The sequence below is a fragment of the Mustela erminea genome, chromosome 5 (genome assembly GCF_009829155.1).
Source record: "Mustela erminea isolate mMusErm1 chromosome 5, mMusErm1.Pri, whole genome shotgun sequence".
Lineage (NCBI taxonomy): Eukaryota > Metazoa > Chordata > Mammalia > Carnivora > Mustelidae > Mustela > Mustela erminea.
Window position 1 is genome coordinate 134,203,418 of NC_045618.1, and position 15,522 is coordinate 134,218,939.

At 48.4% G+C, this 15,522-nt stretch overlaps 1 protein-coding gene across 4 annotated transcripts in view; it reads left to right on the plus strand.

The window, feature by feature from the left end:
• Nucleotides 1-15,522, plus strand: part of DPF3 (double PHD fingers 3) — a 258,847-nt gene that overhangs the window by 188,256 nt on the left and 55,069 nt on the right. For 3 of the 4 annotated variants that reach the window (XM_032345049.1, XM_032345048.1, XM_032345050.1), the window contains exon 8: nucleotides 8,369-8,497. In XM_032345049.1, the coding sequence (XP_032200940.1) occupies nucleotides 8,369-8,497 (129 nt within the window). Of the gene's footprint in view, nucleotides 1-8,368; nucleotides 8,498-11,454; nucleotides 12,887-15,522 lie in introns of all 4 variants that reach the window. The other variant, XR_004286165.1, reaches the window with a different exon arrangement.

Consider the following 15,522-nt stretch of genomic DNA (forward strand, 5'->3'; position numbering starts at 1 on the left):
TGTGGTCATAGAGCAGTGATTCTTAAGCTTGAGCCCATCAGAATCACCTGTTCCTTAGCACAGAGACTGCTCGGTCCTCCTACAGGAGTTTGGACTTGGTAGGTCTGCGGAGGGACCTAGAATTTGCATTTTTAACAAGTTCCCAGGTGAACCACTGCCTTAGAGAAATCCAGTTTTTGGAGACTGATGTTTAGTTTTTTTTCTTTTTTCTTGTGGATTCACCGAATTAAGAAGACTGACCAGGAACAAGGTTGCACTGTGAGAACCAGGGGATAGACTTGGTTTTCACTCTTTTCCTAAAGTTCTGTCCTAGGATGGCAAATGACGTGTCTGTGGCTCTCAGCAGCGGCTTCCTGGCTTGCTTTCCGGGTGTGTCCCCCATCTGGGCCCTCATTCCTGGGCTGGGCTGCCCTTCTGCTCTGTGGTCTCTTGACTCTTGACTCTGTCCTAATCCTCAGACCTGACACTAGTCATATCCTTTTCATTTTCTCGAGGACTGCTTTTCAGTCCGAAGGACCTAGAAAATGCTCACCATTGTGGGCTGCTGGGGTTGACGTGGCCGAGTCTGGAGGTGGTGGTGAGGAGGCGTGGAGAGAGGCGAGGCTGAACAAGAGACCGAGGGGCTTGCTGAATTCTAATATCACAGTAATAATATCCTGACAACTTATACGGATGAGGCTTATGGTGCTCTAAAACGCGGAGATGTCCTGCAATTCTCTAAGGGGAATGACTCCACTTCATTCAGAGCCCCATTGACATAGTTACTCTCAGATTAAACGTTGCTCCTTTCCCCCTAACTCATTTGGTGGCAATAACAAGTTGCTACGCCAGGGCATGAACTGGCCCACATGACCTTCCACTGGAAAATTGAAATATCTTCTCGTGCTTTCCCTAATCAGCCCTGCAAAAAGTCATCAGCTCTGCTTGTTTTTTTTCCTCACTTCTCTGAAGCCTCGGTGACAATCCCAAAGTTGCCAGCGGGTGGGGGGGGGGGGTGGCTGGAGCACAAAGGACATGGCCAATGGGTCACGTGACCACCTCGGCCCAGAATCGGGGATGTGCTGTCCAAACTCCCGGCAACTCGCAGCTCTAACCGAGTAGAGACATCGATGTGAGCAGACGTGTCTTCTGTTGTCACGGCACAGCGTTTAGGAGTCAGTGTTCTCAAGTGTGTGTCTAATGGTGTGAGGTTTGGACTCCACAAAAATGGAAGAAAAGAAGTAGATACAAGGATGAGTGGGGTGGCTGGCACCACCTTTAAACTTGTCTGAAGATTCTGCAGCCCCTCAGACACATAGTAAGACAGGCTGTTCTCTCTCCAGCTCTGTGGGGTTCCTGGTGAGAGGCCCTCGAGCATGGGGCTCAAGGGGCTCCGAAGCCAACCCAGTCTGGGAATTCTTAACTCCCTCCATCCTGGTTTTCCAAGAAATGTCTCAGAGAGAGGATTCCTGAGGGAGGGAAGGCGCACTGGCTTTCTCCACCACAGCTTTCTTCTCTCTGATGGCGACTTCTGCTGCTCCCTCTTTCTGTCCCTGTGATGAACAGGACTGATGCTGTCAGTGCCTTAGAATGGTCACTTGGTCCTCGGGGGACACTGGACACCCACTCGACTCCTAGTCTTTGACTTCCCTTTGCCTCAATGTTTGCTTTGTCCAAAGCGCCTCTGTGAAGATTGTCCAGCCTTTCCTGAAGTGTTTGCTGGCCAGCACGGCGTCGGCCACGGTGCCGGGTGCTGGGGATTCCGCCATTAAGGACACTGCTCCTGCCCTCAGCGAGCTGGCGGCAGACAGGGAGAGAGACACAGCCACGCATGTGACACAGTGAAGTGAGGCTGAGCTCCCTCTGGGTTTAGAAGACGTCACTTTTCTGATTCTTCCTTCGCCCCATTAGAATCATCGAATCATAGGCCAGAAAGGGACCTTACAGTGTCCCCTAGCATATTCTTCTGCCTCTAGCCAGGCAGGCACTCCACCCTGGGGCCCGAGGCCTCTTCAGAGAAGCCCGCTCCTCCTCCTGTGTCTTTGTCCGACAGGCTCGGCTCCCAGCTTTTCTGCAGGACTCTCTGCCACTTCAGCCCATTGTTTCTCATGTCGTCCTGAACACCACGGACTGTGGCGAATTTAGGCCCATCCGTAAACTTGAAGCCACTGAATCAGCCCTTGGCCTTCCTTTCCGCCGGGGCGACGGACCTCAGGGCCTGGCATCACTCTGCCTTGGCAGCCCCTCTCAACCTCGCCTACGTTCGCTTTGTCCCCAGCGCTAGGTGGCACAGCGGCCGGTGAGGGAGAGCGAGTTCTCTGCCGGGGAGGACTCTGGCAGCCCAGCGGGCGGGTGGGGAGTGGCCTCTGGTGTCCGTTTCCCTGCCGGGCTCCGCGGTCCCCTTGCCTTCCCGCATGGGGGGAGGTCGGCCTCATTTGTCTTCCTTCTGGAGCCCTGGGGTGGGGCCTGAATTAGTGGCCGGGAAGAACGGGCCTGAACGGAATCCCAACGTTTTTATTCCTTGGATCTGTAGGATTTATTTTTTCATCAGTTCTGGGGAAGCAGTGAAGAAAGGTGTCAGGCCTTGGGGATAATTTATATGAGTAAACACGTAAGGAGTAGGGTGAGCAAGAGCATGAGAATTAAGGCCATTTATCCAGGCTTTGAGGCTCTGTTTGCCCTCTGGTCCAGCCTTCCCCACAGTCTTTATCTTGCTCCTTTAACCCTCTCCTTGCCCTGCTCGGCGTGGGCCCACGCAGAGCTGTGTGCAGCTGCCCCGGCGCCCGCCCGCCCCTCCCACAGCCCTCATTAAAGGCTGGGTACAAGGTAGCGGGATGTGGTGGTGGCCTCCAGCTGAGGCCTGCTCGCTGATTCTGCAGGGAAGGCACGTTGGCGTCCACCCTCCCTCCTCGCCTCCCCTTCCTCTTCTGGCCGGGCCCGGCCCGTGTGCGTGTCCTGGGTGGCCAGCCTGGGGCTGCCTCTCTGCGTTCCCTCTTTCCTCGGCCCTTTTCTTTCCTCCGTCCTCTGAAGACGCGCTCTGCACAGCCAAGTGGCCCTGGCTAGGATGCTTTACACTTGAGAGATGAAGTAATAACAGGTGGCAAGACCAGAGGCTGCCGGAGCCCAGGATTCCGGTTGCCATGGAAACAGGTCAGCCCTGTGGAGGGATGGGAACTGTCAGCCAGGGAGGGTGGTGGGGGAGCCAGTGAGGAGGGCGCGGAGAAGCAAGGCTCCTCCTGGAGGGCTCTTCTCACTGCCCCCCTGGTCCCCCAAGGGCTACACACCCCAACTCGCAGGCCCGGAAGGGAGAGCTGATGGGCGGCAGGGCTGGGTGGCAGGGCTGGGCGGTAGGCATGGAGCACGGCGGCGTGCTTGTGCGCACCAGGCCCTGGCAGGCGGTCTGAGCGTCTGCTCAGAATGTGAAGTCATGCTTTTGTGGATGGGCTGTGGGCTTGGGAGGGCGGCGCGAAACTTCTGGCTTGCTTCCGATTTCCCTAGGACACTTGGGATGCAGCTTCTGTCTTGGCAGGACTGGATGGGGGGCTGCTGCTGGTGGCCAGGCTGTCCCGGCCACGCCTCCCATTTCTGGAGTGGCAGGCAGGCCGCCGCAGAGATGGGACCCAGAGATGGGAAAGACAACCTTGTCTGGGTGGTAGTTTTAAGGAAGATTTGGGGCCTCGTTAGCCAGAGACATGTGGGCCTATCAAAGTGGACTATAAATACCTTTCCAGAAGGACTGCTCACCCTTAACTGAGTGTGGTGGTGGGACTCTTTGGGGCTTGGCTTTTCCTTTCTCTTGGTTTGATTGCAAGGCTCCCTCCCACCTCCTACTGATTTATATATGTGTGCATGCGTGTGAGTGTTTCTTCATGAACTTTGTTCTTGATTTCCATCCCTCCCCTCTTGAGCTTTGTAGAGTTAGTTCCCCCAGGTAAATTCCTAAAGCCTCAAGGCTCACTTTATTTTCTTGGCAGCTTCCTTGTATCTCTTACATGATCTCAGCCCATGAACATTAATCAACAGAACGCCAAATCCATCATTATGGACGCTGCCATCGAGAAACCACTCGGGTCTTTGCCCTCCCGTTGTCTTATTCCATGAAGTGGGACTCAATTTCCCATAAGCAGAAGCAGAATCTCTATTTAAATCCCTCTTGCAAGGTCTGTGTGAGCTTCCTATTTATAGTAAAATCCTTTTTATAATGATCTCATACCCAGTACCAGGAAATTGCTCATGGCTGGGTCAGGCTATAGGCCAGTAGAGCTGTGGTGTAAGCCTTACCTAAAAAAAATTCCTTCCAGAGCCTCTGGAATTCTCTGGAGAAGTGTTTTCACAGAGAATGGGACAATAAACAGGATCGCCCCGTATGGATTACTGTGGTAGGGACATGGAATTTAAGTTCAAAAGGAATTTCTGCTTTTATGAGGCCAATCTCAATCATTTTTATCCCTTTGGGCTTCCAAAATGACGTATTGGGTGAATCAAGTTGAATCTAAAGAGATTTATGAAATGTTTTATATGCAAGGTGTGGCCAGGGAGTGTTTGCCTCTGGACTTTCCAGGAGACAGAGTCTCTGGGGACATAGACGACCCAGGGGTGAAGTCAAGACCATAATCTCTTTGGGTTTTGGTTACGTCATCTTCAAATAATACCCGCTTTACCATGTTTTTGTGAGAATCAGTGAAACAACGTACGTAAAACCTCCAGTGGAAGATCCGTCATGGTTTTATAGTGTAATAAATGTCTGCTTCTTTTTCTTTCCAAGAAACTGTTTAACAGGAGGGAGGCTACATGGGTAGGAGCAAGCTGGTGTCCCCTTCTCAAGGACAGTGAATTGTAGTCTTATGCTTTCTTACATGTTTGCGTACAAGATGGTGTTTCCCCTCCCATAGTAGAGGTGTGTGGGGTTATTATTTCAGCAACCCAGGGCCCTCCGCCACCCACTCTTGTTTGCTGTGGGAGCTAGACCTGACACTAGGCCAGAGGACTGACCAATCCATCGGACGTGGACCAGCACTTCTCTCTGAGGACTTGGGAAATAAGCCGTGTCGTGAATGATATTCAGAGTGACAGATAACTCTACCACAGGGAAAACAAACACAGTGCTCTGTCCCCACTAGGAGGAAGTCCCAGGGGTGTCACTGGGCTGTCTGCTCACATCTCTGCCATCCTTTTCTAAGCCATTTGTCGTCTGCATTGTGGTTAACCATTTCCTGGGTGCAGGGCCTATAGGTGTTTCAGTGATGAGTTAGATATGGTATCTGACCTGAAAGTGGAGATCATTCAGTACAGGGAGTAGAGGCAGGTGTACCCATGTAGAAAGAAGAGAAGGGTCAGAAAGTGATGTCAAGAGAATGGCCTCCCCAAGGCCTGACTGGTCCTTCTGGCTGGGGACCTGGGAGAGCTCTATGGGAAAACCCTCACCCTGAAACCAATCCTAAATACCCAAAAGTATGAGAACCAGAACCAGAAGATTTTGCTTTGTCAATCCTATGCCATTTGACCAAGATGAAACAAGGCTCTGAGCTCACTGTTACAAGAAGAGTGTAGGATTTTGCCAAAAATGAAGAATAGGTATTCACTGTCACTGCTAGACTAAAATGGTACCCCTGACATGTCACAGCTCCACACAGCAGAGCCTTCAACTGGGGTCTTAGCACCTTCTGTACGCCCTTGGCCAGGGACTTTGTATGGCCAGCAACCAACACAGATATATGTGGGGATCCTGCTCTGATTCAGCCCTCTTAGAAATTTCTCTTCATTAGATGAATTAAATTCTGTTCCTTTGTTCTTTTTTACATAGGACCAATTTCTCTATCACCATCTGCTTTGCCCTATTAGATCATTTCTGAATTTTTTATTTCTTGCAGTATTGGAGCCCCTGATTCAATGAGGGTATTCTGCCCATGGTCTGTTGGTGGGAAAGACTGTGAAGAATCACCCAGGTGTTCCTATACTCTATTCTACTTCATCCTCATAAATCACAAGGCATACACTGTGTTGGAGAAAACCAGATTCTTTGGTTGCTTAAAGATTTTGTGAAAGGAGAGAAAATCTGACATAATAGGAAGTCCCTAAAAGAACAGGAGAGGTAGATGGTGAGGCTGGGGCTCCTGAGATTTTTAGTGGGATGATACACGTGGATGTCTGTGATCTTTGATCGCTTTTCATAGAGGAAGCTACCTGAGTTGTGACTGGCATCTCCATATTTTCTTTCTTTTTTTTTTTTTTTTTCAAAAGATTTTATTTATTTATTTGACAGAGATCACAAGTAGACAGAGAGGCAGGCAGAGAGAGAGAGGGAAGCAGGCTCCCCGCTAAGCAGAGAGCCCGATGCGGGGCTCCATCCCAGGACCCTGAGATCATGACCCGAGCCGAAGGCAGCGGCGCAACCCACTGAGCCACCCAGGCGCCCCTCCATATTTTCTTTCTAGATCCTATCACTCATGAAAGTTAGCTCTGGCTTATACTCAGCCCTGGAATTTCATACACCCCACTTCTTCCTGTTCCCCTTTTGATTGATTTCTAGGATAGACTCCTAATGAGAAAATCCCATTTATTTGCTTCATAGACATGCTTGGATTTTCTTGAGAGTTCTAGAAATGTTGAAGATGGCAAGTGAGAGAGAGGGATGAAAGGAGCTTTCTTTTGGATTCGGGCAATGAAAATTTTAGAGGACAATTTTTGCAGGGGTACTGATTTGGGAGATTATTTGCAAAACCGGTTTTTAATGACCTATAGTGTCTTTGAGATGCAGTGAGTGATAAAGAAAAAATCCACACCCAAGAGGCCGTAGGGTGTGGCCAGCTCCTCTGTCTGCCCCCAACAAGCAACACCTTTTTTTGCAGAGAATTGTCTGCCTCCCTGAAGATGAAAATCAATGACTTAGAAACTGATTAAACAATCCAAATAGCAACTGATAAATGGATTAACTCTCTATAATGTAATTCTGCGAGCTTTTGTCTTCTGCCTTCCCCAGGTAAGTTTTTCTATTCCTGGAGGCAAAGCAGAGGCATGGAGGAAGCGAAGGCCAGAGGGAATCATATTAAAGTGGGTGAATCCGTTTATCACTTACTGTCTGGATGGTATTTCTGCTCACATATCTGCTTCCTTTTACAGATTTGTACCCTACGGGACCCTGATTAATGTTAGCCAGTAAATAATGAAAGATAGCAGCAGACATTGGGTATAGCGAGGAGGAAGATACCCCCGTGGTTTAGGCTGATCCCATAAACAGGCAGACTTTTCTTCTTAGTTGCAAACAGGGAGTGTTCATGTGACAAATGAATCTCCACAATAGGGATCAAAAAACAGGAGAATGGAGGCATTTCTCCCCATGCAAAGAAACCTGTCCAAGCTATTTCAGCCAGCCCCTAGAACTGAGAATGATCTCAGTGCTTTGAGAATGTGCCGTTCTCACAAGCTTTGTTTTTTAAGATCATGTCCCAACATTCTTCTTTGCCTTTGGGTAAGGACCTTGGGCAGGGTGGCTTAGGAAGGTCTTGAGCCTCAAGGCGCGCTCACCAACTCACCATTCAACTTATCTTTGGCAAGAGGCTGAGCTGAGTGCCCAGGTCTGGTTCTAAGCTCTTGAGGTTTGCTGGTTAACTAGTTCTGGGTTCTCTCCACACACGTGAGTCTGGACTTCAGGGAGATGAGGCTGAACAAGAGTGGACCTTTGTGTACCTGGCAAGATGTTCATCAGAGTCCCCAGAAGCATCTTCAGTGTCCTTCCTGGAAATGACTACCATCAGTGCTTCTTTGTTTTCATTTTCAGGGACGGAAGGAATACCTCCCAAACAAGAGCATCTTTCCCAAGGGCAAAACCTAGACATTGCCCATTCTCTCTACCACTCATCCCACCACTGTTTATGGTTGCTACCTGCTGTTTGAGGCCTGAGCCCTGAGGGCTGGTTGTTCAAAGATGAGAGAAGTTGACTTGACTAGTAGGCCTTCTGGATGCTTTGTTCATCCAGGAAATGCGATCAGAGGAGCAAGGTAGTTTCTATAAGAAAATATTGCAAATATTGCAGAAGTTAAACTAAACTCTGGATAGCTTGCAAGGGATTAAAACTATTGAGTTGAATGTGTGCCCGGGTGGCTCAGTTGGTTGAGCGACTGCCTTCAATGCAAGTCATGATCCTGGAGTCCCAGGATCAAGTCCCACATCAGGAATCCCTGCTCAGTGGGGGTTCTGCTTCTCCTTCTGACCTTCCCCCTCTCATTCTCACTCTCTCTCATTACCTCTTTCTCGCAAATAAATAAATAAAATCTTTAAAGAAAAGGAACTATCGAGCTGAAGAGGATCAAAAAGAAAACATAGCGCAAGGGCCAGTAGAAACACACGTCAGCCTAAAATCAGATTTTTTTCCTTTTAATGTTTCTATAGCCCAGAAAGGACCGGATGGGACAGTCATTCCCAACAACTACTGTGACTTCTGCTTGGGGGGCTCTAACATGAACAAGAAGAGTGGACGGCCTGAAGAGCTGGTGTCCTGTGCAGACTGTGGACGCTCTGGTGAGTGTGGCCCCTTCTTGCATCTGTGCCTGTAGAGCGGGAGCTGTTTCACTTGTATCCCTCCGCCATCTTGTGTTGGGGCTGGAGGGTGGAGTGGAGTAGAGGTGGTGGTGATTCTGAGTGCAGAGGAGTTTTCAGGTCATTTTGATATTTTTCTTCTTTGAGTCTTAAGAACCAAAAGTTGTGCCCTGGGATGTAGGAAGAGGGGAAAGGAGATTTTGACTCGTCTGGCCTCTCCATGAGGTGGATATTTCTTTGTGTGTATTGTCGTGGACGACAGTGAGGGAATGTCTGAGAAACACCTAGAGACACAGGCAATATGCTTCCTTGAATCAGATGGTGTGTACCTAACACAGAGATGTGTGTGTCCTATGGACGTGCCTGGGGCAGACTGGAAGAGTGCGGAAACAGGAATGTAGGGAAAGCAGCTATGTCTTGAACTGTGGGAGTCTGAAACCCTGGGGTTCAAGGGCAGCTGGGTGAAGACCACCTCCATTGGCCGCACATCCCATTTTCTCATATAAAACAGACAAAAGAGACCCTGATAGATCAAGGGGCCAAAGGTCAGGTGTTCTCAGGGCTGATTTGGAGTCGACTTGTTATGTTTTGAAATTTTCATCTTTGAGTTCTCCAAAGACTAAAGTGACAAAAACAGATTTGGGTCTTATTCTCTCATTCTTAAACTGAGTTCAGGCCTTCAAGTTTTGTTTAAGATGTTTCATTTTGCAATTCTAACCAAACCATTATCTTTGGCTGGTTGTGGTTGATTGGTGTGACCTACTTTTCTTCTTGTTTGATGTACTAGTGAAGCCAAAAGCACAAGGTAGGGAGGAGAAATGATCTCAGGTTCATCTTTAGTCTGACCCAGTGCTGACCAGTGGGTGAGATGCTGTTCGGCTGGGTGGCTGGTGTAAGCAGTGAGAAGCCACTTCTCCTTCCCTTATTTCTCCCTAAGGTCTTTTCTGCTCCAAGGCCCGGGAGATGGACCGAGGTGACCACACCTGGGTTTACTGTAACAACTCAGTTCTTCCCTTGCAAACCTGAACTTCCGTCCTTTCATATTTGATGTTGAAGTTGTTTAGGGTTCCAGATTGACTTGAGTAGCAAATCTGTAATTGGAAAAGGACTGTGATCTCTATTGCACATACCCTCAACACTGAGCTCTTAAGGACCTGACCGGGTGCCCATCCATGTTCATTTGTTTTCCAAACATGATACCTCACGTTGAACTCTTTACTCTGCCGGGGCTAGCTTAGAGGAGAGGGCTCACGTGACAGTGCACTCTGGGTTTTAAATACTTAAAGTGAATAGTTTTAGAAATAATTAAAGAAAACGAAACAAGTGAAATTCAATTCAGTGTTTTTTAAAAGCAAACGATCAGACAAAGTCTCTATTGCCAGAAGCAAAGTCACCTGGCAGAGCGATATTCTAGGCAGAACGTGATGGACTGTTCTGGTTTGGGGTGCATTAGAAAGGGCAGCTTCAGAATGCTCACTGCAAGCTGCTTGAATCTTCTTTTTTTCTTCCCCACGAACAATGGGGTACTTGGATCTGATCCATGGGGGACCGGAAGTGGGCAGTTGGTATTGTCTATCCAAAGCCCCTCTCCTCGCAGACTTTATTCAGCGTTCCTCCACCCAACCCTCCACCCCCCGCCACCCCTCTCAACCCAAGATCGTCTGCTATGTGACTCAGGGGCTATTTGATACCAGCCTAGGTATTCTCATTGCATTTGCCGATTTTGGTGGATGATTTAGTCAAGGTCTAACTCCGATGCTCCTGAAATAGTCAGCACCTTGGGAATAAACAGGTGGCATTAGCCCATGAGACATGCTTGTGAAGGCAGGTGGGCGAATACTTCTCTAGGGCCTCCTTGGAGTCCTTCCAAGGAAGAGTGTGAAGTTCAGAAAAACTGTCTTTCCCTTCCCATCTTCCCCGCTACCGCTGTTTCCTGGGGAGAAAACGAGATTCTTGAAATTGACACCATAAGTGAAAGAAACACTGTGACCTCATTCTGGGCCAGTCCTGGGTCCCATTTACAGTGTGAATAAGTTTAAACCTGAGTTCTCTAGATTTCAGGACACTATATTTTATTAGGCTTTTGAAACCCCTAATTCCTGCTTTTTTGGTGCTCTGAGTTAGACTGGACAACTCTGGACTTTGTGGAGTCACGAAGACCTGGGTGTGTTTAGTGGCTGGAGGGTGTGCGTGTGTTTGTGTGTGAGTGTGCACGTGTGCATGCGTGTGCACACAGGTGTGTATGTGCACCCGGGTGCACATACGTGGGTGCAGATCCCTGAAGTTTCCTCCAGTCGTTAAAGAAAACGAGAGACTCTTCTATTGCCTACCGCTTGTCAGACTTTGCAACTTCTCGCTTTCAGTGCAAACGAACTACATGCTCTAAGTGCAGAACTGAAAGGGTGCCATAAGAATGGGATTAGAAACGGGTACAAATAAAAATAAAACGGATGGAGGCTTGACCATCTCGAATGGGTTTTCCGACAGTAATACCTTTGTAAAGCTACTGTCAAAGCGAAGGACAAACAGTGTTCCAGGAAACACCAACTGAAAACACCAAAGAAATACCAACCAGGCTTAAAAAACCACTAAGGCAACTCCTTATCTGGGGCGGGGCTGAGCGGGCATGCATGCGTATGTGTGCGGACAGAAGAGGAGGACAGACTGCGGTTGAATCTGTCACCGGCAGAGCTGTGGACACATGCATTATCGTAGAGATGGTGCCTTTCTGGGGCGGGAGGAATCCTTTCCCCCCGAAATGTTGGCTTTGTCCCGTGACCCTTGAATCCCAGTCGCCGGGTGATGCCCCCAGCTAATCCCTTTTGGTGTGAAAGGGCTTTTGGTCTTGCTATTAAGAGTAACGTAAGAATGTAATAAGAATATTAATAATGCTGTCTGTTGCTTAACCCATGTGCTGATATATTCATCATACATGTCAGCTCATTTGGGAGGAGAAGGCAGGAAGGAGGAGGCAACGGCCGCAGCACGCACCACGGAGGACTTATTCGGTTCCACGTCAGAAAGTGACACGTCAACTTTCCACGGCTTTGATGAGGACGATTTGGAAGAGCCTCGCTCCTGCCGAGGACGCCGCAGTGGTCGGGGTTCGCCCACAGCAGATAAAAAGGGCAGTTGCTAAACCCACGGGACAGACTCTCTGGGCAACTAGCCGTCGCCCTCTGACTTTGGTCACTATTTTGGGTCTGATATACATTTTTTTTTTTTAAATGAAAGTCAACTTTAGGTTTTCCCTTCATCCTTGCTTTTTCCCTCTCTCCTTCCACACGCATCCTTCCCGCCCCCTTGCCCCCGTGTCTTGGGTAGGTACAACAGAAGCACAAACTACTGAAACAAAACAGAACAAAAGAGCAGGATAACAGTCCTTCAGAGAGATGCCATCATGACGTGCTGTTCATTTTCCGTAGAAATGGGAAGTTAGGTGGATTGTCTCTCTTTGGGGGAGGTGGGGGTGGGGTGGGGAATCTTTTTGACATGAGCAGAGTCAATTTCCTCACTTTTCCTATTTATTGGCAAAGCGAAGAGAGGAGGAGCATTGGGTTTGGAAACAAAGAATGAATAACATTAAAATGATTATTTATGTGTTCTAGCTATTATTAGAAATGGACCTTTTTTTTCTTGAGAGAGAGAGAGAGAGAGAGAGAAGGGAAATCAAAGCAATGGAAGCGATATCCTGCTTGGGAGAGAGCCGCTGGGGGAGGGATTGATTCAAGGACACCTAGTCGGGAGGATTTCCTCGCTGGGAGATGGTGGCACTTTTGCACCCCACGGAGTGTGTGGCTCCCTACAGCAGACCCCCTCCCCATTTCTGCTCCCTGACCTTTCCGTCTTCCTCCCTGCTTGCGAGAAAATGTCAGCAGCTCCTGGGAAGTCTGGGCCTCCGTGGCCTCCCTCCAGTGCCTGGGCCCCGCCTGCCAGCGCCTCCTGGGCTCCTCCCGGCACCGCCATAGCCGCGGTGGTGTCGTCCCTGGGCTTCTCCTCACTTTCCTTCTGGTGAAGAGCAATTTCCAAACACAAGAACGGAATACAAACAGAAAGTCATGGACTTGGCAGTGACAAAGCAACCCGAGGCCGCGCTCACGGATGGAAGAATGATACCTCACAGTATACGTCCCTCTCCCCTGGCCCCTGTTGACAAACATAAATTCCCGTTGGACGATCAAGTCTCCCGTGTTTCTTCTTCTATTTTTTTTTTTTTTATAGTGCCCTCCAGGCACTTTGTTTTATGTTTCCAATAGCACCTCCTGAAATAAACCAAAGCAACACTTGTTCAAGGTCCCTGGGGTGATGGAGAAGACCGGTCACCTTGTTGGCAGTCCCAAGAAGGAACAGCTGTGCAGTCCTAGTTCAAAGGTACGTGTCAGCTGGCCTGTCTTACAGGGAGGGTAAAACCATCATAGTTGTTTTCTGTTGTTGTTGTTTTTTGTTAGCTAGTTTGTTTTTTTTCTTTCCGTCTTTCCTTTTCCTCCCCTGGCTTGTCTTTTGTTTTCCTGGGCTCACACCCCCAGTATGGGGTGTGGCTACGGGTGTAGAGTGTCTTCCCTCCGGCCCTCTGCTTCCTGTGTGTGCATGCTTCCCCACGGGAGCCTGGGCCTAGTGTGGCAACGGAGGCTTGCTTGGACTGTGGGAGGGGCCCCGTGCGGAGAATGGTGGGCTTCTGGCTTCTGGCTTCAACCATAAGAGAAAAGTGGCTGGGGAAGTGCTTGGCTCCCTCTGCCTTCCTTGGCTGCAGCTGGTGGGTGGAGCCCAGGGATCTGAGGCTGGGGCTGGCTGCTATACTTGGGCGGAATGAAAGAGTGCGGCCGCGGGGTCTGCATGTCTAGGGCGGTGTTCCTTGCTCCATGGACCGACTTAGCTGCCAAAGGGATGAGTCCACATTAAAGAGGACCTCTGACTAGGAAAACACTCAACTGCGCTGATCTGAAGATCCTAAACTTCCACTAAGTGTGGTCAGGGTCTCCGGCTTCCATGAGAGCACAGGTCCAGAGACATGGGTACTGCCATGGGGCGTGGGTTGGGAGAGCCAAGTAGCCGCCACCCAGGCAACAGGCTGCTTCTAAGTGTTGGGGAAGATCTACTTTGACAATCCAGGCTTTGGGAATCTTCATGAATGAGACCTCTCATTAAAATAAACAAACCCACTGAACAAAAGCCAAGACTAAGCAAAGAAACCCACGAATGGACACTTTGTGCTTCCCTGGTAGCCTGAGACAGAAAGAACTTCTACTTTTCTCCTGCTTGAAGTGTGTGGGTGCTGGCCTGGGCATTTGCTCTCATTTGTGAGAGAATGAAAGGAACACCCTCATCCATTTGCGGGATGTCCTGCCTGGTCTCTGTGTGGCCTTGCTCCTAGAGAATAGGGGATAAACCCTCCATGGTGTAATATTCCTGTCCTGCATGCTCACCTGTGTGAAAAAGCCCACATAGCTGGTTCCCGTTGACTTCTGCTAAGGGGGTACAACCCGTTCTTGCTGTCCTTCTCCTTCTTGTCATCTGTTCTGTCGCTTTGACTTAGATGTCGGATTCATAGCGTTGCGACTTGCTCTCATTGGTGAAGTGTGAGCTTCTATGTTAATAAAAATATGTCCAACCAATCTATACGATCATTTGAAATCTGTGTAGTTGTTTGTAGTCGTAACATTTTCAATGACAGCTTGCCTTTGAACTTGAAACTAAACAAAAACCCCAAAACTTAATTTAAATTCTAAAAAGCCACCTAATTTCAGAGTCTAGCTTGGAGTTCTAAAGGAGAACCAAAAGGAAGACCTGTCTAACAAGGCAACGTCCCATTGGAAAGATTTATCCGAGGGTGGCTCTTGCTTCTCTATTTTAATTTTACGAGCAGAGCCTGATCTTCAGTTTATCCTTTTGGGGGTAGTAGACGTTCTCATCTTTCTCAGTTGGTGCGACCAACCAAGCATGGTAAACATATCCTAGCATGGCCTGAGCCCCTTGGTCTCACCTTGCTTATGGTATCTTCCAACAGACTCAGAATTTACATCCTTTCAAAAAAAAAAAAAAAAAAAAAGAAGAAGAAGAAACCAGAGGGGACTTTGAAGATGATCAAGTTCAAATTTTCCACTTTTCAGCTGAGAAAGATCAATCCAGAGAGGTTGAGTGAGGTTTGAGGGAGTGGAGTGAACGTGGCTTTGAAAACAAATGTCTTAAGGTGAAGGAAGGAAACTCAGAGGAGGCATAGGAGGAGGAAGCTGGCTGTTGTGGGTTTCCGAACGCCTGCACGGTTGATGTTATGCCTTTGCCCCCCTTTCTCTCTATAACAACCACCGATGTTCATGTACCTACCAGGCATTGTTCTGAGTGCTTTCCCTAGGACAGTTCCTTGAGCCTCATGATTACCCCAGGAGGTAGGTGCTTATATTAGCCCCAGTTTACAGATATGGAATCTGAGGCTTAACGCTAAGGTTCAGGGATGTCCTAAGGCCTCCCAGTTAACAAGGCACCTGATTTTGGTCCCTGGCAGCGTGACTCCAGGACCTGTATTCCTTTATTATTGTTCTGTGGTACCACTTTCATGGTCCTATATATGGAATATAGGAATATATAAAATACACCCATATCTATTTTTTAATTTTTTATTTATAATTTTTAAAAGTTTGGATATCATTAGTTTATTATAAAAGAGAGACGGAAATTCTTTACATGGTGAGAGAGTTCAGAATTCAGTGGAATGGCAGCTTCCTGTGATGCCTTTTCAATAGTGATTTTTTTTTTTTCCAATCTATGTATTTCCCAACAGTGTCACGCATCGCCTCTAAATAAAAACTAATCCTTATCATCTAGAACTATTTTCGTGCCTCTGTATCTTGGGGGAAGAACTTTATTTCCAACTTTCATGCTGACTGGTTGAATCTTTCCACCTCTTCCTTTAAGCCAATAAGCTAGTACAGTTGTTGACAATACTTTTCCTTGATTTTTTCTGGAATCAGAATGCCTCCTTTGGTTATGGTTTTGGCTGCACTTCTTTCAAC